Raw genomic sequence first — 22,350 nt, forward strand, 5'->3', positions numbered from 1 at the left:
TGTCATCATTGCTTGGAGGCTACTCTAGCTGTCAATTGGCAAACATTTAAATCTGCTGAATTAAATTTGCAGACTTGCATCTTACACACTGTAAAAGCAGCCAAGGCAAGTAGCCAGTCATGGTTAAGGATTTCCGAAAGGCCAAATCGGATTTCCGAGTCAGCCCCTAAGCTCACTCCAATCGACTAGAAGACGACAGCTTTTTCTGTTGTAGGATTGTGTTCCCTTGGTCGCTCACAGCTTTAAAAGCAAAAGGAGAAAAGACAAACAAATGAGTTTAATGTAGCCTTGGTGTTTCCCACATTAGGTTTAATTACGATGCATTTACTGGCTTTCCTTTCACTGATGAAGAAATCAAAACAACCTGATGTGCAGCAATTATTTATGGTTGCTTATTTCTCTTTGAGAACTGGCAACTCTTCCCAGATATTCCCACTGAAGTCAGCCCCTTTTGAAAAACTGAACCGTAAACATATAGCAGTCCCTGTTAGCTTGTTTTGATGTGTAAAATGCAGGACCACAGCAGCAGACGCCATGCTGCTTTACAACCATCACACTCAGAGTCAAACCTGGGTCACAGCGCTGCCTGTTTAGCTCTGAAAAGTATGCGGGTTACGTTGCTTAGCATCACTTCAAACAAGTCAAAGTTCATGAAATAGGCCTGCTTCAGACAGCTCATATGCACAAAAATGCACACACTCGCCATAAGCTCCTGAATGGTTTCCATTAATGTCAGACACATTCGTTCCACAGCAGAAGAAAGCAGCCACAGACGGTTATTTGGTTCCACAATTTTGGAGGGAGATTCAAGGGTTTTCAGCAACAGTTTAGCATGGCTGAAAACATGCACATGGTCCTCAGATACACCCAGAACAGGGCGGAATAACAACATTAAGGCTTAGCCACCATGTTCCGGTGGTTTTTAGGGTTGGATCTGCGATTGCTTCTGCTCACTTTGGAAACAGATGTGATGTGTGAGTCATTCAAATCACCAATGCCTGTTGGGGCTGCCTGGTGACGCCATTCCTACCAAAACGAAATGCCAGATGGATTTTCCTGTGCGCACATGAACAGGTTTCCAATAAGATATGCATGCAGATATTTGCTCTGTGATTCTACGTCACATTGGGCAACAATCAAGGGTTATGCAGGGAAAAATCAACCGCAGTCACAGAAAGAAAAAGTCGATATGAATGCAAATCTCATACACAGCATCTGCACACATTTCAAATCTTCAAATGTCTGATGCTGCGGCCTCCTTGTTCCCCTGCTGCTGTTGATGAATTATTTGTCCACCTGGCGAGTTGACAGTGATAAGGGTTACATTTTAACCTGGATATGCAAATTTTGTCCTTTATCTGAGGGTGGTAGTTCACATATTTAAAGTTCAACCACAAAATGAGTGTGACTGCATTCCTGAATAACCCATCTCTATTTTCAACACATTGAAAGATACTGGTTTAAATGCAAGGTCATATCTAAAATCTGCCCTCTACTTTCTGCTACTGGAGATGTCTCTGTGATGGATTGTGTTGAATTCTTGCCCTGTCAAAGGTATTGAGAGATAGTGTAATCTTTACAGCAGATCAGAGCTTACCTCTGTAGCAAATCGGGTGAAGTCAGGAATGTCCCTTAAAATGGACTTTGGTTTGTAGTACCGACCACAATAGACAATAGAGGACATCAAAGTGTTTGACGCGCGGTGCAGGGTCGAGGGTGTGTGTGTTTGTCTGCGAAATGACTTTGTTTTACGGCCTGCAACACCTGCCGACACTTTGAGACGTGGGCCATAAATAGAACTCGGGAGTTTCCTTCATAACACACACTCACCAAGACGCTCAGTGAGCACATTTTAGTACACAACAGTTCTTCATCTTTTATTACACCATGACACCAATTTCAAATATACATAATGAGTACCATCCCCCTGGCTTCAGTGTATGATACAGGTATTTACTGTTTCTCTCAGGGCATACTGAAAAGAAAAAGAAACATAATAATAGAAACAATTACCCACTTTAGAAAAAACATTATCAGACACTGCAACACAGAGAGACGATGCATCGGACAGAGAGAGAGTAATCATGATCAGTGTTTTCTTCGACTACACGCTGCCCAAAAAAGGATCAACCAAAAATAATTTCATCAACAGTAGTGACAATATTCATCTTATATAAGACTCTGAATTAAAACAGATATACATACTTATAATACACAACAAAAACAGTAAAGTGAAGTGCAAATTTCTTTGGAAGTCGGAATAAGGTATGTTTTTTTCCTTCATTAAGACATAAATAAGTTATAAAATAGAAGCTATCAAAAAAAAAGACAGACTTTGAAGAAATAAAGGCAAGACATGTTTTATAACTTCAAGTAGGCGATACATCTGAGCCGTGCAGATTCACCGCACAAGGCATTCTTTACAGCCATCTTGTTGTCTTTCAGTGTTCTGCAGCAAACGCACATCAATGCACCCGTTGCAGGATGTTTCCCTCCAAAATGGCGCATAAAATGTTGAAATAAAATCCAGCAAGCAGTGCCCAGAACTTTCTTTTTGCAAAGTGAAGCTCTTCTGATAAGAGAAGTACTGCACTGAAGTTAAGTTAAAGTCCGTGATACGTGTCCAGAAATGTCCAGGAATCCAGTCCCTTCTTCTCACTTTGGGCTGAATCTCAATACTGTTCATTTTCTTCCTCTCTCTCTGAAATGACAGTGTTAGCAACACAGATGCATCAGAGTCCTTAAAATCGCTTTCATCATGATGAGATTATATGAAGGAGCGGAAAACGAAGCGGAGGGAGAAAGAACCTCAGCTTTCACTGCAAAAAAAACATCGCTGTTCAACCGTTAAAGAGGACGTGCTCCTGCTGCCGTGGAGACTAAAAAAATTACGACTCAAGAAACCTCCAACTCTTGAAACTGCGTTACCAGTATGTTTGTTTTTCTTCTTCTGAAAGCTGGACCTTTTCTGTTCCAGTGAAATAAAGCGTTCCCATAGACAGCAAAGCATCATCAGTACATAGCAGTGTTCAAATCGGTGTGCGATCACTTCTTTCTCTGGAAGACGTTGGCCAGCATGGCGCCGGAGGTGGTCAGCTGACCCATCTTACTCAGGAACTTGGTTTTTGCATCCTCACCCACCAAACTGGAGGCGATGGACATGGAGCTACAGAAACAGAGCAAGGCGTATAGATTAGTTTGATGAGATGACTGGGTTTGGATTGGTTTGATGAAACAGGGTTTTGCTCAGTCACAATATCGAATTGAAGACACAAAACAAAAAACAGAGCAGTCACAATCAATCAGTCCGTTAAAAGCTTACAACAACCTTGACTTCCTTTGAGGAACATGCTGTTTGCACAGACACACAACCCTTACCCAGTTTTTACAGTCTAACGGCTTCACTCAGTTCCTCTTTTTAAGTCAACTGGTATTCTCCTGATGCACTGGAGCAGTTACAACACTTAGCCAAGCTGCTGCATTGCTCAACAGAAAGACAAACATCTCAACCAACTACAAATTAGGGTTGATGAATTAAGAGGGTTCAGATGAAAGATTTCCAAATTCCCTGGTCTTAAACCATGAGTGGCTGTGATATACAGCAAATGACTGAGCTGGAAATCCAATTTTGGCTTTTAAACACATTCACAGGGAAATGATCACAACACTGCATTGAATGCTACTTTGTTTTCACATCCTGGGGTTTGGTAGTTTGCTAGTTATCTTACAAAAAGAACCCAAGGAGTGCAGAAGTGCAGAAAAGCAGTAGTTTCTCGAGTGTCCACTAGAGGCTGGCTCCAAAGCCCAGGAGGCCCCATTGACACCCATGTTAAAGACCTATTTTTCAAGCTTAACTGAAATCAGTGACAGTCAAGTACAACGTCATTGATGTTCTGAATAAATCAAGTATAAACCACAAAAATAATGACACTGAAGGATTTTCCACCCAAATTGACTGGGTGTACCTCAAGGTTCAGTTCTTGGCTCGCTGTAATTGTTGCTTTGCAGTAATTCATTTTTTAACCAGTGAACCCCAAATCTCTTCGTCTCTATGCTGATGATACTGTTATTTACTGCAAATTGCACCAATGTCTGCTTAAGTTTTGAAAATATTTCAGCATACAAATAAAATTACACAAGATCTCTTTTTTCAATGCAACCTGTGCCAGAATACAGACAAAACTTTTCTTTTTAATCTTCCAAATTGCCAAATTCCTTACATTTCAGTCAGTTTAGTCAGTTTAATATATCAATAATCACTAGGGGTAGGAGAAAAAAATGTATCATAAAAGAAAAAAGATTTTTGTACAAAAATCTCCTTTTTTCTTTTTTTCAAATTTAAATCCTTCATTTTAGCCTTTGTTTACTGGATGTGTTGGGGAAAAGTTGAGATGTCAGATCCCCTAAATAAATCCTAAAAACTGACTCATGTGTAATGTGCATTTTTGGGGGGAAAAATATGGCTCCTGAAATAGTCTTTAGATATATCATCATCATTCAACCTTTTCACATGGTCTGGTGTTAAAATAGCAAACTAAAATTTGCAAAAATTGGAAATATTGGAAATATTAGGAGAAATCGCAGTGAAATTAGAATCAGCACCCCAAAAATTGTAAAAGAAACAAATTGGGAGAAAAGAATATCAACTCAGCCCTAATAACCACAAGTATAATTTGCATATATAAGAATTGAAAGTCCAAAGTGAATTACACACACCAAACTTAGCAGTTTCATGGGGACTTCCTGCACCCATATTCACACGCTTCTCTTTTTAATCAATCCCAAACACATGTTAACAAGATGGGAGAACCATCTTTTCAAAGACACCCACAGTGTGGCTGATTTCCAAACCAAAACAACTCCTCTGCTCTTTCTTTCTGTGTGAAGATACCCACATAATGAGTGCTGGTTCCAACACTCTTACATGTTCTCCTCTCCCCTGCTGAGGAAACCACAACATAGGCCCAGTTCCAATACTAGTTAGTGACCCCTCTCCTCACAGAAGGGCTCGTTCTATCCCTTTTAAATCTTCTAAACCACATTTTTGAGGCCACAGTTTGCTGCAGCCACTGCTTTTCCCCAAAAGAATCAGCGTTTTTTGATTCATCTCAGAGAAGTGACGTGTGAATGGGACTGTTTTTATTCTCACCCTTGTGCGTCTGCCATTCCTCTGTTTTCCACCTTGATTTCACACTCTTTGATCATAGAGCTCAGAATAACCTGTTGGGAATATTACAAAGACAGATGGATCATTGTCACAACACCTACACAATACTTGTAAACAGCATTCTTCAACGGCATAACAGTGTCACAAACCAGATGGTGAAGGCTAATTCTGTCACAGTTTGATTAAATACAGATTTTGCATCTACTTTGTGCGCACAAATGTTCCAGTTTGGAAAGAATGCCTCCTCTCTGGTATGAAGCTTTACAGACCGAGTGGATGTGTAGATAGGAAAAGAGTCAGCTGATGGTTAGTCAGCTTTGGAGAATGCTCACATGAAATGAATCGCGTGAGATGCTAAGACACAAATAAAAATGTCAGAGGAGTGTGTATGAGTGTGTCTGAAAAATAGGTGAAGAGTCAGACTGTCTGTCTGTGGCAATATTAGGTGACATATCCTGGAAGCTACAGACATGAGAGACAGACTGGGCCGTCAATGGTGCATGGTGAGTGTATCAGGATCTGAATTTATGAATGAAAAGCCCCCTCCTGCCTGCTTGCACCATGAATATAGCTGCACATATGAATATGTGTCTGCTGACCTCGTGCTCAGGGGAAAGTTGCTCCATGTCAACACGCAGACACCTGAGGCCTGGCAGGAAGTGGTTAACCATCACCTCCTCTGATATGACTGCACAGGAAGTTAAGGACTGGAATGAAAAACTTGGAACAGTTTAAAATGCCAGCTGATCCAAAGCACCTGGAAAACAGCCTCATGAATGGGTGTATTGTTTTTTTCAAACAGTGGGAATCATAATGTTAGCCTTTCATTAAGTGAGTTCCCATGTAGATCTCAGAAGGTCAAACGTGGGTGTGTGTGTGTGTGTGTGTGTGTGTGTGTGTGTGTGTGTGTGTGTGTGTGTGTGTGTGTGTGTGTGTGTGTGTGTGTGTGTGTTTTGAATGCAAAAGGGCCAGTGAGGAGACTCAATACAGGTTTGGATGTTCATCTAGTTGGCATAAGATCACTGTATTAAATGTCATCTACATAATTTATTGAATGCTTTAGTTGCAGGTTGATAATTCAATGGGTTTTATGCTTCAATGTCTATATCTATAATGCCCATATTTAATTTAGATCCATAAAATATCACTGGTTAGGAGGTAACTGTATTGTTGGTACCTTGTTATCACGCCCCCTGTAAGTTGTTTGGCAGGAAACTGGGTTGGGGGTTCAGTTTGTTTTTTACTCTCTTTTTATATTGACATAAGAAACAGTTGAACCTTTTACCAGGTGACCCTGTGAAATTATGAATCAGGAAGTCATCAGAGCCTCAAGTTCAAGGCTTCGTTCAGTTGAACCCTGCAGCCAGAAACAACTGAACTGATATATATCTTAACAGAGTCAAACTGCCAATAACCACTTCAGGACAAAGATGAAGGAACCACTACTCCACAGATCCAAGTTTAACTTTAGGTACAGATGAAATAATCCAGTTTGGTGTAAAATAATAGAGAGGCCACATCAGACCAAGGAATAAAGGAATTGATTTGAACATTTTGTTGTTAACATGCAAGGCCCTCAGTGAGTTGGTTCAACCTTACTTTGCTTATATCCTGCATATTCATGCTCCAGTTTCAGCTTTCAGGTCCACCAACCAGTTGCTCCTGAGTGGAGCTGGTCAGACAGACTTAAGATCTGCCCCGGGTACTGAAGGCACCTGGAAATGTTTCAAATCTTAACTGAAGACTCCTCAAGATGAGAGGTGTAACATACTGATAGATTAAAAACTAATAACTTCTATTTTTTGTCGTTATATGGTGTTTTTTTATAGTTTTTTTTCTGACTTTCATTATCTTTTGAACTCAAAGGTCCATGTTACAATTGTTTCTCTAGCTCCTAGTATGGACTGCATGTCTTAACACAGGTTAAAATGAAATGGTTGACTCAGATCAGTGTTGCTCAGCATTGGGTGTAGCTATAGGCATCGCGTTTTTTTTAACTTTTTCTCCCGTGATCATGGAGCCTCCGACCATCAAAAAAGGCGCTAGATATGTCGCTAGTCGCTTTTCTCTAGTTTTCTTGCTAGGGGGGTCCAGAAAGTCGCTAAATATAACGACAAAATTGTTAAGTTGGCAAAACTGACTCAGACAGACAGGGTTTTATTGTACCAGTGACATTTATGTCATCATTCAAAACATGGGAAATCTGTTTTTCATAATGGTTTGTTTGTTTTTATGTATTCATACTACCATGGAGGTTATGTAATAAGATCTGTACAACTAAATGTTTTGCATTTTGCTGTCATAAAAACAATACCTGTGTGTGTGTTTTTTTTAAAGATTATTTTTGTGTCCTTCACTTAATTTGACAGGAATAGCTTGTGAGTAACAGATAACACATGGGCAGAATGGGGAGGCTTAAATGCCCTTATATCATGTTGGGACAGCCTCTTGATTCCATGACTTGTTTGAAAAAGTACTTCAGCCTCTGTAAATTAGGCGCCTGCTCTACAAACTGAGCTTAAAGCAGCTCTCAGAGTGCTGCTGTTTTAATGCAAGGGTATGAAAAACACTAAACAGGCAGTGATCCCCGGTGTTAAATGAAAGTTAGAGTTACGTTTTATTTAGGATTATTTGAGAAATATCAAAAGAGAAAAATAATGCAATGAGGGAGCGACTATAGCAAAGATTTAAGGTCTACTCTCCCACAGCCAAAGTACGATGCCTAAAACAAGACTTCCAGCCTTACGTCTGGTACTGCATGTGTTCTGCCACCTGTCAGAGCCTGAGCAGCTATATGGAACACAAAGTGACCAAATTTATATTTTTAGTAACGAGAATGTACAATTTCAGAGCTTGTGACACTGATTACAAGAGAAAGAAGTGCAGTGGGAGGTAGAGCCTCTGAGGTTAGGGCTATACCTCCTGGACACCATTGCACTGTGAAATCACAGCCTGTCAAAGATCCACAGGAATGAACCTCAGGCCAGCTGTCCTCTATGGGTGTGTACGGGTGTGTATGTTGAACCATGTCAGGGGTGGAGATGTGGGAGGATAAACAGAGTGGTGTGAGGGAAAACAACGTGTGAAAGTAGAAATTTAAAGAAGCTAAAGAATCACAGAGCATAGACTGAGGAGAGGTGAAATAAACCTGAGTCCTGTCCTGGGAACTGTTGTGAAGGATTGAATTTGATGTTGAGTCGTTCTCTCCTCTCACGCTCCTTCTCCCTCTCTCATCCTTTCCTTTGCTTAACCAACCCTGTAATTACCTCGAGCCCCAAAAATGGAGGCTGCTTATTTTCCCTTTCTCTCCTGCCAAATGACGGGCAAACTCTGCCAACACACACACTGAACCGCACACTCAAGCACAGATTGGTCCCACACAGTTTTAAGGGCACGCTCAGGAGTACATGTAACCCGTGCAGCTCGCAATTGACCGGTTATAACGGCCTTCCCACTGACTCACTGTAACAACAGCTAACTCTGAACGCCAGCCAACCCTGACACAGACTTCTAGTAAATCCTTTGAAAATACATACAGCAGCAGTTAAAGAAGTATTTACAGGGGTGAGTGGGAAAAAACATGACTGCACATTTTTTTCAGGGTTATATAACTGATTCACTTACATGCATAAAACTATCAAAATAAGATCAACCACAGATGTAGAAAGAGAAGGATACAGCAGCAGGAGAGAGCACTGTAGGCTTCAAACAGCTGAGTGGCGATGTCGATTCTTTTGCTCTCCACCGCCTGGCTGTTGTTAGCCAACGCTAGTTTGTGGAGATGTGGCAACACAACTAGAGAGAAAAAAAAACAGACAAATAGTTACAAAACATCAAGACCACATAAAGGCAAATCAAAAAGAAAGAAAACATTAAATAAGAGAATTTTTAATGGTTTCATGAATCGTTTGTGAATCATTTTCACATACACTCGTCTCTGAAGCGTGGCTCGGCGTTTGGGCCAACTCTCCCAAACGTTCTGATGATCTCCATATGCAAAGAGTGCTGATCCTGGTACTGAGGGTCTTCCAGGAAAGACGCCAGCTGCATTTTTACACGCTCCAGCAACTTAAAGCACACACAAAACAATAAGTCAGCATGTCCTCTGGCGATTATTATATTCATGATTTGCATATTGTGTTGTTGGCTCTCTACCTCTTTCTGTGTGACAGTCTCCATGATGGTACCAAAGGCAGGGATGGTGGATATCCTGACTGAGCTAAAAGCAGGAGAGCAAGAAACGGCTTAACTAGTCATTGTCATTGCATCACTCATATGGTTCCCTCCATTTATTATTACATTTTTTTTTTTTTTTACCAGGAATCACAATGACTCATTTTTTTTCTCTGTAAATATTGAGAAACTGCATTTGAAAATGTTTGACTCACCAGCTTGTCAGGGTTTGTTCACTTTAACTGTGTGGTCTAATGTCACGCCATCAACCAGGAGGCACAGAGCCGGGCCTCCTGGAGCTACTGTCCAATAATTTTTCAAACAATGCTACCAATACACCAACTTTGATCATGAAATGTGTGATTTTTTTTTTTTTTTTTTTTACAAAAGGCACACATAAGGCTAAGAAAGCATTCACATAACCACAAATACCAAGTTCTACTTAAAAATGTAGATTTGTTTAGTTTGGTCAAAATCAAGTCATTGCATTTTAATAAAAATACAGAAAACAGCAACTTTCATACAAACTTGTTTATATTAACACAACTTATTTAACTTTGAATAAAATTTAGATTTGATAGTGCAGCTATGAGCATTCAGTAATAGAAACTGCAGCAAAATCTGGCCAATCCACTGGTAGGTTAAAAACGAATAATAAGAAAGTTACAGAACATCCTTAATATCTTAAAAGCTTTATACATGAAACTAGGTAACTTTTGCAAAACAGGATACTCACACTGACCTTCAATGAACATGTGGTATTTAAACATCACCCTGTGCTGACATGACTACTTTGTATTCAAATATACTTACCCAATAATGATAAAAATGAGAATTATTTTTACAATTCTTATCATTACAAAAAACATAATGTTTAATAATGTACAGTGCTCAGCAAATTTATTACACCACCTGTCATGAAAACTAGAAAACCATTCAGCATCATGAAGTGCTTTAATTTCAAATTCTTTTTTTCCTAATGACTTCTCCACACACAACAGTAGAACAGAAGTGAGGAGTTTCAAACTGAGGTCACCTTTTTATTCCCAAATTTATTAAGGAGTTAGAAATTAATCAAGAACAAAACACAATCACAAGAACACATTTTTCTGTTCAGGAAATAATTTTCTGTAATTCTGTACTACAAATAGGGATGGGTACCTTTCACAATTGAAACGATATGGTACTGATGCCCGGTACCTGGCAAATCTTACCGGTATCCAACGGTACCAATTTTTGGTACTTTTTTGTGTTTATGTAGTCAAAAATATCATTTTTTTTTGTAATAGAGTATATTTTTTCAATTTAACATAATTATTCTTCAATATATAACCTTGCAATGTTGTGTTCATGAGCAGCATGGAAAATAACCCACTCTTCCACTCCCTCACAGTCACAAGGATGCATTTAGGTACCTAAACATGGTACCTATCGATTTTACATGAATTGGTACCCGGTACTTATGGCAGATTTTGGTTTTTACCTATAAAAGCACATAATTCCTTACCCATTCCTAACTACAAATAATGATAATATTTGTAAAACACAATATTTGAAATTCATGGATAACAACTATAATCATATTTCCCAATTAAAGACATAATTTTGATTTAAGAGCTTGCACATCTACGGGAAAAAAATAAATAAAAATGTTTTTAGTAATCTGCGACACACAGTTAAATGAGAACAGAGATGGCAAACACCTCACACTGGTGGTCTAATGAATTTGCTGAGCACTGCATATGCATTACTTTTTTTTTAAAAAAAAAGTGTTTTTATAAAATGCAATTTCCAACCCTTTTAGAGGTATTCGTTGTAAAATTAAGTATGATAATTATAAATTAAAAACGGTTTTGACTTTTTAATGCAAAATTGTAACCACATTAATAATGCAATATATTAACACCACTAACTACTACTATTATCATTATTATTTGTGATTGTTACTATTTTTTCATTACTTTTAATTGTCTCATTTTAGCCATTGTATTCATTGCATCTCTTTGATTTTTTTATTTTTCAGAATTTCTATGGTGATTTCTAACCAATAACATTATATTTTTTATTCTTGTTCTCACTTATTGTTTCATTTGTATTTGATTCTTTCAATATACAAATAAATAAATTTAAACATTTTTTGATTATTATTATTCATAGGCTAGCTTATCACACAAAGAAGTAAAAACTGACCATCAGGGACATAAAAGGGTCATGATTACTGTTATGTGTGATAGTTCAATACTTACACCTTTAACTACATATACAAATATATCAGTACCATTGATTAAAGGGTATCTTGCAATCATCAGTGAGAGTAATGGACTGGGATGGGCAGGATTGATGGGATGCGGTTAGGTTGTTGTTAGGTAATCATTCCATTGTCAGTAAAAGCAGCAAAGACTAAGAGTCACTCTTGGGCCATCACAGAAATTTGTCCACTAAAAACAAATTTCTCAATCTGAGCAGACATAAACTTTGACCTTCTTTATTCCTTATCATGCCAAAAGTTTGAATATTTAACTTGGGGGACCATCGGTGTGGCATTTCAATACAGAGAATTATGAGATGAAAGGGGCTGCATCCCAACAGTGTAGCTACTAATTTATCATCTTGGCCTGATGAAGTGATGGCTGAGGGGCAGCCCAAAAGATTTTTGTTGGTTAGAGGAAATCTGAACTTCAAAATATGACCAAGAAGATTATTCATTCTTTTTTTATAATAACAATACCATGGAGAGGAAAAGTTATTCCACAAAATACAACTGAGGGACACGTGCAAACATTTGCCTCACAATGTTCAATCAACCAAATACTCCTAAAGTTGTTATATTTTTTTCTTTCCAAATTAACCAATTTAAGCTTATATAACAGGATTTTCTGCCTTTCGCTGTAAGGATGCAGCCCACAAAAATGACAGTGTTCACAAAGAGGTTTTTCTTGTGTTGATTGACTCACAATTCAGGCCCACTGCACAGAGTTATAAGGGCCGGAGCCGCTCGGCGATCTACTAATGCTTCACTCATGCCTCGGAGAACCAACTGCAAACCCACCGCGCAGCGGGATGAGAGAGAGGGAGAGGCAGGGTGGGGAGGAGACAGGAGGAGGGAGGGAAAGATAGAGGGGATGATATAGAAGAGAGAGATAGAGAGAGTGACAGGATAAAACTATAAAGACAGGGTGAGGATAACCAACCACTTGCTGACTGGTTGGTCAGGAGGAGGGGGCTCTGCTTCACGGATTGGGGTGGAGAAGAAGAGGAGGGGGGCAGGTAACAGATGAGCATGCTAGGATTGGGCAAGCACAAATGTGGACGAGGTTAGTTTCGCAGGCAGATGAGATGACAGGAGCTGGCGTGGGTTAGTGTTGCAGTTTGATGATGCTGACATGCAGGGTGTTAGTGTGGACGGTGGTTACGCTGATGAACCACCACATGGAGCAGACTGAACCTCACAGGAGCAAGTTCTAACAATCACCAGAAGCTTTTGCATTTACAAAGAGGATCAAAAGAAGAAAAGGATCCAAAGCTGTATGACTGATATGATTTTGACATAATTTTGAGCAGAATTTGCTCCTGACAGGAACAGACTTGTTGTCATGTGGTGGTTCTCAGGCAGCAAAGAGAAGGGGGGAGAGAGACGCGGCGTGGTTTATTATTGTTTGTTTGTTTGTTGTTGTTCCACTTACATTTCAGGGTCGGAGGACAGTGTGATGAGAGCCGGCACCACTCTCTGAGCTACCAGCGTCTCATTCACCCCCTTCACCAGCAGCTGATTGGATTGGACAGAGCCAGCCGTGATGTCACATAGGTGGGCGGGGGGCATTGGGACAAGATCGAGCAACACCGCCAATAGATAGAGAGAAAGAAAAGGAAAGGAAAAAACAAAAACAAAACAAAAAAGAAGAGGGGAAAAGAAAAAAAAACACAAAAAGATAGGAAGAAAGTGATATACAATGACAAAACCATAGCTGCAAGGCACGGACGGCACTGCATGTATCAAGCAGGTGTGTGCGCACACACAGTCATACACACAAAGACCAACACACTCACATGCACACACTTGTATGCAGAAGAAATGGTCAAACTGACGTAGCTTAACTGCACAGGTACTTTTACAATCGGGGGAGCGTAAAGCTGGCAGCTCTATCCCCAGATTCCAGGTCAGGTTTTCATTTCATCCCTTTAAGTCTGATGATAGATTGTACTGATCTGAAATCTGTGGAAGAGGACCACATTTCAGCCCACAGTTTGGACAATGGTGGACAGCTAATCACTATGGATGGTGACAGTGTGGTGTGTCGGGAAAGGGTAAGTAATCCACAAAACATAGGGGAGACACAAATGAAGCCCACCACTCCTCCTCCCCTGTGTTAGATCAACATAAACCCAGTTACTGTTAAACTTAGATCCCAGTATAGGTCCTTTAAGTGTGCACAAATCTCAGAGAACAGAAGGATGTGATCTGACATGGATGTTTGTCTTGGTTTAGTACAAGACTTTGCTAGCAATCAGTGCAATCAGTCAAATGGAATCATAAAGAAAAAAAAGAGAAATCACCTCCCTTTAAGAATAATAAAAAGATCATATTTCCACAAGACTTGACAATTTGAAAGGTAGAGAAATGATCACGAGAAAACATTTCTGATTCAATTATATGTTCCATCAACATGGAAAAGAAACAGGTCTTAAACTTTTCTCACTACACTGAAAGGTTGCTGACTCCAACTGTTTCTGAGACGGGTGCACAGTGAAAGGTCTGATGTTAACCCTGTGAGGAATCCCGCCACACAGTCGAAACCATGGCTCTGGGGAGCTACAGAAGGCATTTCAGAGTTGGCCACATTTCATAAATGGCCACAATATCAAAGGAGCTGAATATTAAACAGCAGCAGCAGCAAGCAGCATCAGCACATGGACAGCAAATAGTTACACATGTGAAAAGTGTTTTTATTCAAGACAATTTAAGCTTCAGTATGCTAATATAACAGAACAATCAGATAATCAAAACACACAAGTTAATTTATTTTAATTTGATATTTAAAGCAGTTATATATGATCCAATCATATGTTTAGTATGTTAACTATTATGTGCGTGTTTTGTACCTCAAACATCCGTGCTGCAGTACACCGAACCAGTGCAGAGGTATGAACCACACCGTACCACAGAACCGTCAGCAGTAGCTCATGGTACACAGGGTTGGCACTGAAAGAAAGCAGAACAAAATGTTGGCAAACTTTTTAACTATGGGCTAATTTTCGTTTGATGTAACGACAGAAATCCAGATTAAGGTTTTAACAGTTTTTATATGGTATTATTTGGTTTCTGTTTTCAATTTCAGATTAGTTTGAAGAAGGGGTATTGTGCTTTTTTGAAGGCTTTATTCTATCTTTATGGTACCCCTCTAGTAGCTTTCGATGACGTACAGCTCCAAAAATCACAATTTTTCTCACAACAATGTTTGAGGAATACCTTATTTCAGTCTCTGTCTGAAAATCATGGTTGCAGCTACTGTCTTTTCTAGGCTGCCTGCACCAGAACCCTTTTTACTCCGATTGGCCAGCCATCCAAAGGCCCGTTGTGGGTGGAGCTATGGGCAGTCAAAGGTGTCTGACCCTCCAACAGATCATGAACCACTTAGGAGATCCTTCCACAATAAACTAATATTTTAAGAAGTCTCGTGAAGATCTCAGGCTACGTCTTTAAGAATGGCCTGTTTTGCACAGTTTACAGATAGATTTATGATTTTTTTCCAACATTTGAAAATTTGCACAGTCATTCGGTAGGAACATCCAGGGTTGGTACGCAGCAACTGAAAAAAAATATTCTCAACCAAAGTGATTTGGGTTAAGAATAATGGGGCTCTCTTAGTATTGACCATGTTTCATCCAAGATCGCATGGAGTCACCTCCTATACTGTTTATTCTTAAAGACAGAAAGATAAAACTGGTTGGTCATTTTTACAAAAAGAGAGCTCTTTGGGCTGTGGCTGAAGGAGTGAATGAGATTAAATGGGCTCTGAAGAAAACCCTAAAAATGCTGATAAGGACATGAAGAAAGCAGCAAATTGTAAAATATCCCAAACTGAAGCTTAGAAATAGAAAGTATTCTGGCATGAATAAAACCCAATAAAACTATTTTAGACACAAGTTGGAAGCAAGATCCTTAATTTCTTGTAATTCCTTGATAAGAGTATGTTACCTGCAAAAAGACGCAGCCCCTCCTTTGACCAGTGATAGAAACAGCTAAGGCAGTTTTTTGAATGATGACAAAATAAGCTTGTGAAAAAAGGACATGCTGTACATTTTTGTGTCTTTCTCTTTGAATAGAAACTGTACTACAAATAGGGATGTGTAGAAACTTTGAACTGCAGCAAGAAAGTGTGAAACAACTTTTTTCAGTTGGTAATGGGGGAATAAAATTAGTTTTTCTCACCCCAGCTCTACAAAAGAGGCCTTTAGGCTGTCCAAAGGCGCATGGGACAAAGACAGGGTTGTCATAACATCCTCCAGGAAGCCCACCAGCAACTTGCGATCCTCCTCCTGAACAGAAATCAAACATCTTTTAGTGTTTTTAATGATCACAGAGATCAAACATGTTAATGTTTAAACAAAGTATATTCACATAATCCGATATTTTGAAACAGCATTTTTAAACTCTGATATGAATTAAAATTCTAAAAAAAATTTTTTTTGTAAATGTAAAACAGACAACTCATTAAAATCATTGTTTTCCAAATGTAGCACCGTTTCATGCCCTAAAATCAAAACAAAAACGTGGCAGTTTGACGCGTGATGGGGTGGATTTTCCCTCATAGCAAGAACAAAAATCACAAGTGTAATGTGGTTAACACTTTATATAGTATATGATACAGAAAAGAATAAGAGCCACACATGCCACGCACGTCAGACATTTCTCAGACCAAACCCTCCCCACACCCACTCTGAACTCCTTCTGAGTTCACGCTCAGGGCTAAATAAAGCATCCTTATCGTGGTGGAAGGGACAACAAAAAGGCTCAAAATGTGCACTCCTATCTCCTGCAGGAACAGAAACATCTTTTTTCCTAGAAACAACCCTTTTTATATCCCAGCATTGTTGATGAGTTCAACAAGTTTCAGTGTGAGGTGAGGGTGCATGCTCCTCTTGTTTTCAACTCTGGTGCTTCTAAAATGATGTTTTTCCAGCCCAGCAGTCTCAACATTTTACAATCGAATTAACCAATCTAACAGTTTCCAGATGAGTAAAATATATGTTAGGATGCTTTGACAAGTTTAAGTTAGCCCACGTCTTTATGTCAGTTTAAATGTGACCTTTCAATGCGTGAGTCAAACTGAACTAACTACCTCTGTAAAACTCTTTCCAAGATGTTTTCCACTGAAGATGCTTCACAAAAAGGCATTCATTTGCATCAAAGTAGACCTTTTCTGTGAATTCTGTTTTTACACATTCTACAAGTCCATGCTTGGTGGACTTGTCTGAGTAGTACTGACCAATCACAGACAGCCAGGTTTTAGTATGCAGGAAGAATGATTGAAGCAGGTAGAGTTTGCACCAACACAAAGTCATTCCAACTCTGATACCAATTCAAAGCTAGAAACAACAGTTACCTGCATGTAAGAGAAGCTCACAGCCAGACCTTGATGACAAATTAAGGCTTCACTGACATATCTTCCCGACGCTGTGTCATGTAAAGCCAGTCTGCCATTATAATTCCTGTCTACCTTGGATGTATCAGAAATGATCATTCTGCTGCCTTAAGACAAATGAGCATTAGGTTATTTTCTTCTCTTTTTGGAACTAACTTGATATTATTTTTTAACTTTTTTTGTTGTTGTTTGTTTTTTCAGAAAAGGCATCATAATGCTTTGATTGATGAAAATCCATGAGTTGTGAGTGAATTGAAAAAGAATGGGTTCTCAAGCTCATATCACTGAAGTAAGCCAGAGTGAAGCCTTTGTGTAAACACTCGAAGACCTACTTGGAATAGTTGAAAGGCGCTACTCTGGCATCTGCAACATTTACACTGCAGACATAGCAAGTGTACCGCAGATTGATAATTCATGCAACAAGAATGTTTGAAGCGGGGAGCTTGAAAAGATCCACGAGCTAACTTTAAAGAAGAAATCCCTGACGTGCTAAATCACCACAAGGCAATACCCTGTCTTCAAGTGACCAACTGTTTGGCTGTGGTCTGCTGATAAATTACCTGGTTATAGCAAGTCAGCACTCCAGTGGCATAGATCGGGACTGTGGCTTTAGTGAGGATGTCGTTCCCTGCTGATGCATCTGAAATAGGTAGAAAAGAGAGTGAAACAGTGTTAAAAGTTGTAAATCTAATAAAAAGTTAAATTGCAGCGATTTAAACCTTGAAATGCTTTTGAATATTTCTGCACTTGTTTGTATTTCTTGTAGCAGCACCAGAGAGTAGAATGTCGGTGTGTTAGTGTTAAGATTCAGACAAAGATGATGACACTTTTTACACTATAAAGAGCTACTGAAGTTGTGGAGTGTAAAGATCAGAAATATCATCGGCTGTTCTGCCCAATTGGTCAGGCAGACTTGTAACAGACACAAGAACACACAGGTTACATTACATTGATGTGTTTTAGCAAAATTCTGCAGAAAAGGACAAGCACAAAGTAGGTCACAAAATCTGAAACACAGACATGGACTGGATACAAAACACATTTCAGAAAGGGCCACAACACCAAGACTAAATCACTTGGCAGCCAGTGGAGACCGAGCACCTCTTATAACTACAGAAACATGTCCGGGATCAAGAGAGGAGAGGGGGAACACCCAAAGCTGACTCTAAATAGCTTGTTTACATCAACAGTGTCTGAACTCCATCATCCAGCAGTCTGACGCAAGAGCTGAGAAATCCTGACATTAAATGCACATCTGTGTTTTTTTGTGGAGAGTGAACTTTGATATGGACTCACCAACATTCTCTTCAGATAGTCGGAGGATCTCTTGAAACTGTGGTTTAACCTAGAAAGAAGGTAAAAATAAATTTTACTTAACACATGAATAAAATAGAAAATTTCTGTAAAGCTCTATTGTAAGGGGAGTGGTCAGTGGGTCAAACTGATTTATGATGAATACCTCTCAAAGGTCAGAGACAGACACCGTGGTTACAACCACAGCTCTGACTTACAGGGAACAGCTGATGTTTTTACTGCCTATTGTCTGCTCTCTAGCGCTACTGTTAAGAATAAAGTCACTGAAGCTGAATTTAAAATCTGGACTTTCCTTTTAGTCATCTGCAATATAACATGCATGCAAAGACATTAGATGCAAAGAAAATAATCTGTTTAAAACTTGAGAAACATGCTCTGAAACTCAGTTGCTTCATTTACCTTAGTGTTGGTGAAAATCTTGCCGAAGGTGCGACAGAACCTCCAGAAAAAGCGAGAGAACTCATGTACGCAGGTCGATGAGGTTACATTAATTCGACCAACAATCTCTATGAGCTGTGGAAGGCTGGGGAAAGGACAGGCACATAAAAATCAGTTTTTACATTCTCTTCTTTTGAAACATCTCTACACAGCTTTCTTAAAACATAAAATGTGTGTCTTAACATATCTGTGTCTAAGTGCAAATTTCTTACAGTTGGTTGACCACCCATAGCAAGCTATCCCATCCCGTGGTGCCTTCATGCTCCAGTTGGTGGTCGTAGAGTAGCAGCAGTGCACTCAGCATTTCTCTACTACCGATGATAGTTGCCACGTCTTGCAGAGGAGAAGCTGGCCTGGGGAAGCGGGTTACTGTGCAAACAAAAACACAAAAAGATTCAGAAAACACATCGCTTTGAGGATCTCAAAATGTAGCCGTGACTTGTGGCTGTCCTACCCTCTATTGCAGGTATGTCTCCGTGCAGTTTGGCTCTGCTGGTGAAGGGTGCATTCTGCAGCACCACTGCAAACAGAGGGGGGATGAGTGACTGCAGGGCTGATAGGAACACATGCAGCTTGTGTTCATCCAGACCATGTTCTCCTTGCTACAAAGAGAGAAAAAGAGACCATCAAGGGTTTCAAAAAGGAAATGTAGCGCTGTTTTGAATCATTTAGCTAGCAGAAGGGTAACACATTATCTCAAACACATAATTAGGATTTGATAGCTTTTCCTTAATTTATTTCTACATCAATGTGCCCTTCTTGTTTCTTTGATTTTGGGCCAAGCACAGGCAGAATTCACAAGCACTCACCATAAGTAGTTTCTCTATACGTGCCAACAAAGAGGGGATGAGTGAAGAGTACAGGGTGCCCAGCTCTGTAGTCCAGGCAGCAAAGGCAGGAATGAAGACCTGGTGGACGGCACTGACCACCCGCTCTGATGGGTCTCCAAGTGAAAGCAGCATCAGCTCAAAGCCCTACAGGACACAAGGGAACAGAAGGTTAAAAGAAGAAAATCAACTCCCCAGCCTGTTCAACATCATGTCTCGTACAGTAGCATTGTAGCAAAGGAACTGGTTAAAAACACTGAAGATGAAGTGAGAAATTAAAAGGTTTATAACAACACACATACCTGGGAGTATTTGTCAGGATCGTCTATGTATCCCATAATAATCCCCAAACTCTTGACCACTGCCTCTCTCACCATGTCAGCCTTATCCTCAGTGAGCATCTGCTGCAACATGGACAACACTAAGGAGCTACGGATCTCCTTCTGCAGAGACAGAAAAAAAAGACCAGTTACACGTCTTATATTACCCAGCTTTAACTTGGCTGTTTTAAATACTCAATTCTGATTGGTATAGACCTTTCAAATGGTTACTAACTCTGGCTAACATCACTAAAGCCAAAGATGATCAGATCACACACCTCGTGTCAAATCAAGAAAAGAGATCTGGTACACTTTGCATCTGCTTGTTGACACCATAAACCACATGGTGAGTCGAAAATGCATTAGCACGCTAAATTGGCAGGCCAAACAATAAGGATATTTTTATACATGATCCTGTCCTGCAATCCTAACAAAGGCAGAAGAGCAGGTCACTGATCGCTACAAAGAAACTTAAACTACATCAGCTCAGAGCAGAAGAGAAGCAAAGTTAGAAAAAAGGTGACAATTATGATACACACACTATTTTTTTTTTCTTTATAGGTTGTATACAAATTTTGCATTTAAAAAATAATAATTTTAGCCAGTGTGTTTTTGTATTGAGCTGGGCAGTTATGCCAAATAAAATCCTGACTGGGTGAGACAAAATCCCAATGCAACCATATCACATATTTCCCTTTCCATATTCCCCTGTCATCCTGTTTTCATTCTGTATGCATGATGTGTTCTTACAGGCAGGTATGGTGCTAAGGCTCCACAGGATTCTGCCACCAACAATCTTCTCTCTGGATATTTGTGGTTTATCTGCGGAAGAACAAAACAAGAGTTGGTGTGAAACAAATACAAGATGAGGATCTGAAAGGAGGACTGGAGTAGACTGGAGGACTGCCACCTTAGAATGGGAACATTTCGCCTATCATCAACACGCTGACCCTGTGGAAACCACAATCGGCCTTTGTTGCCAGATTCTCAGCCTCCAAACTGCTGGCAGCTGTTGTTGTCCAAAATACATCACATGTAGTGGCACGTTTAAGTCAGGGACAGCATGGAGGTGACGTGATTCTAATCCCAGCAGGCATTTATTTATGTTACAGTGAATTACAATGAAAAATGCACCTTTTTGATCCCCGTGAGGAAATTCAGGTGTTTGGCAGAAATTACATAAAACAATTGATGATTAGCTCTTCAACAGTTTACGTAAATAAATGCTTTGTTTTACTTTAAGATTTATTGTGAAAACTGGAGGAGGATGAGACATTTACAGGACATGATCAGCACAGACATAAATTGTCCTGCACAGGGAGCAGCAAAAATCACATTATTTCAAATTCCAGAAATTCCAATTACAGATGAAACCCCCCTGGTAGGAAACAAAGAGATAAGAAGGGTTTCCAGGAAAAAAAAACATCCAACACAAAAGACATAATAAAATGAAAAAGTCAAATGTTGGAAAATTACGAGTGTGTTTCATCTTGAGGCAGGTGTAGGTCAATCCCACTTTCTATAAGAAAATTAGTGACTGATTCACAAACAAAAGACAACCTGTCGTTTCAGATCCATACCTGTTCCCAGCACTGAGGAAGTAATTCAGCTTCGACTCGCGTGGGACCCACGTGTCTCGCAAATGCAACACAGCCTGTCAAGATCATTTGTCTATACAAAACACACAGAAAATCACATGAGAACACACAGTTGGATCAGATAGATTACAAGTATGTGTACTTTATTAGGTTTACACTATATCCCAACAAGAGAGCAATGAAGATTTGCTCACAAGTTACTGTCCTCTGGCTGGGAAGCTCAAATTCTTTAACAAAGTCATGCTGCTGTGTTTCTGTTAGTAACAGAGAATCACACAATTTTTGACATTTGCTTCTTTTCATGTGATCAGGGACTTAAATACTGACTGAGAACTGCCTCTAAGGATATCAGCCGACGTAATAGAAATAAAAACATAACACTTATGTCCCAACTTTCTATTTCATACTATTGGCTCTGTTCAATACTTGATTCTGGTTAGATAAAAGCCCACAATAGAGATTAACTCTCAACAAGGGAAGACTCTGGAGTTGACCATCATAAGTAAATCATGCCACATGGAGTCTAAAAACACTCTACATGGAAGCATTCCTAACCATGAAATTAGTGTTACTACTTCTTTTTATCAACTGTACAATCTGGAAACAAAACTATAAATTATAAACTGTTTTTTAAATCAATTAAGCCATCTTTCAGTCAGTCTTCTGTGACAAAATATTTAGGTTGTTAGTTGGAATGTGGGTAACAAATGGTCTTGGTTACCCTGTTAGGGTTCTAAATTGCATAACTTAAAGTTCACTGTACCTATAATATGTATGGAATATGCTGTAAAGGTGTAAGATTAAAATACCAAGTGGCAACCTATGGTCTAAAAATATGTGGAGAGGTCCAGGTGCTAAAGTCCGTTGAGT

General features: G+C 39.5%; 1 protein-coding gene across 6 annotated transcripts in view; it reads right to left on the reverse strand.

The window, feature by feature from the left end:
- Positions 1-1,841: 1,841 nt before the first annotated feature.
- Positions 1,842-22,350, reverse strand: part of relch (RAB11 binding and LisH domain, coiled-coil and HEAT repeat containing) — a 40,012-nt gene continuing 19,503 nt past the window's right edge. For 4 of the 6 annotated variants that reach the window (XM_074693834.1, XM_074693833.1, XM_074693831.1 and 1 more), the window contains 18 exons: positions 21,463-21,553; positions 20,633-20,704; positions 19,865-20,005; positions 19,545-19,709; positions 19,190-19,337; positions 18,948-19,104; positions 18,697-18,820; positions 18,280-18,328; positions 17,544-17,623; positions 15,771-15,877; positions 14,441-14,540; positions 13,024-13,106; positions 9,323-9,386; positions 9,097-9,235; positions 8,846-8,962; positions 5,767-5,855; positions 5,150-5,220; positions 1,843-3,166 (listed from right to left, as the gene is read on the reverse strand). In XM_074693834.1, the coding sequence (XP_074549935.1) occupies positions 3,046-3,166; positions 5,150-5,220; positions 5,767-5,855; positions 8,846-8,962; positions 9,097-9,235; positions 9,323-9,386; positions 13,024-13,106; positions 14,441-14,540; positions 15,771-15,877; positions 17,544-17,623; positions 18,280-18,328; positions 18,697-18,820; positions 18,948-19,104; positions 19,190-19,337; positions 19,545-19,709; positions 19,865-20,005; positions 20,633-20,704; positions 21,463-21,553 (1,918 nt within the window). In that variant the 3' untranslated portion in view covers positions 1,843-3,045. Of the gene's footprint in view, positions 3,167-5,149; positions 5,221-5,766; positions 5,856-8,845; positions 8,963-9,096; positions 9,236-9,322; positions 9,387-12,294; positions 12,378-13,023; positions 13,107-14,440; positions 14,541-15,770; positions 15,878-17,543; positions 17,624-18,279; positions 18,329-18,696; positions 18,821-18,947; positions 19,105-19,189; positions 19,338-19,544; positions 19,710-19,864; positions 20,006-20,632; positions 20,705-21,462; positions 21,554-22,350 lie in introns of all 6 variants that reach the window. The other 2 variants (XM_074693830.1, XM_074693832.1) reach the window with 2 other exon arrangements.

This window comes from Halichoeres trimaculatus, unplaced genomic scaffold, assembly GCF_033239565.1.
Source record: "Halichoeres trimaculatus isolate MK-OKI-2021-1 unplaced genomic scaffold, fHalTri1.1 fHalTri1_scaffold_18, whole genome shotgun sequence".
Lineage (NCBI taxonomy): Eukaryota > Metazoa > Chordata > Actinopteri > Labriformes > Labridae > Halichoeres > Halichoeres trimaculatus.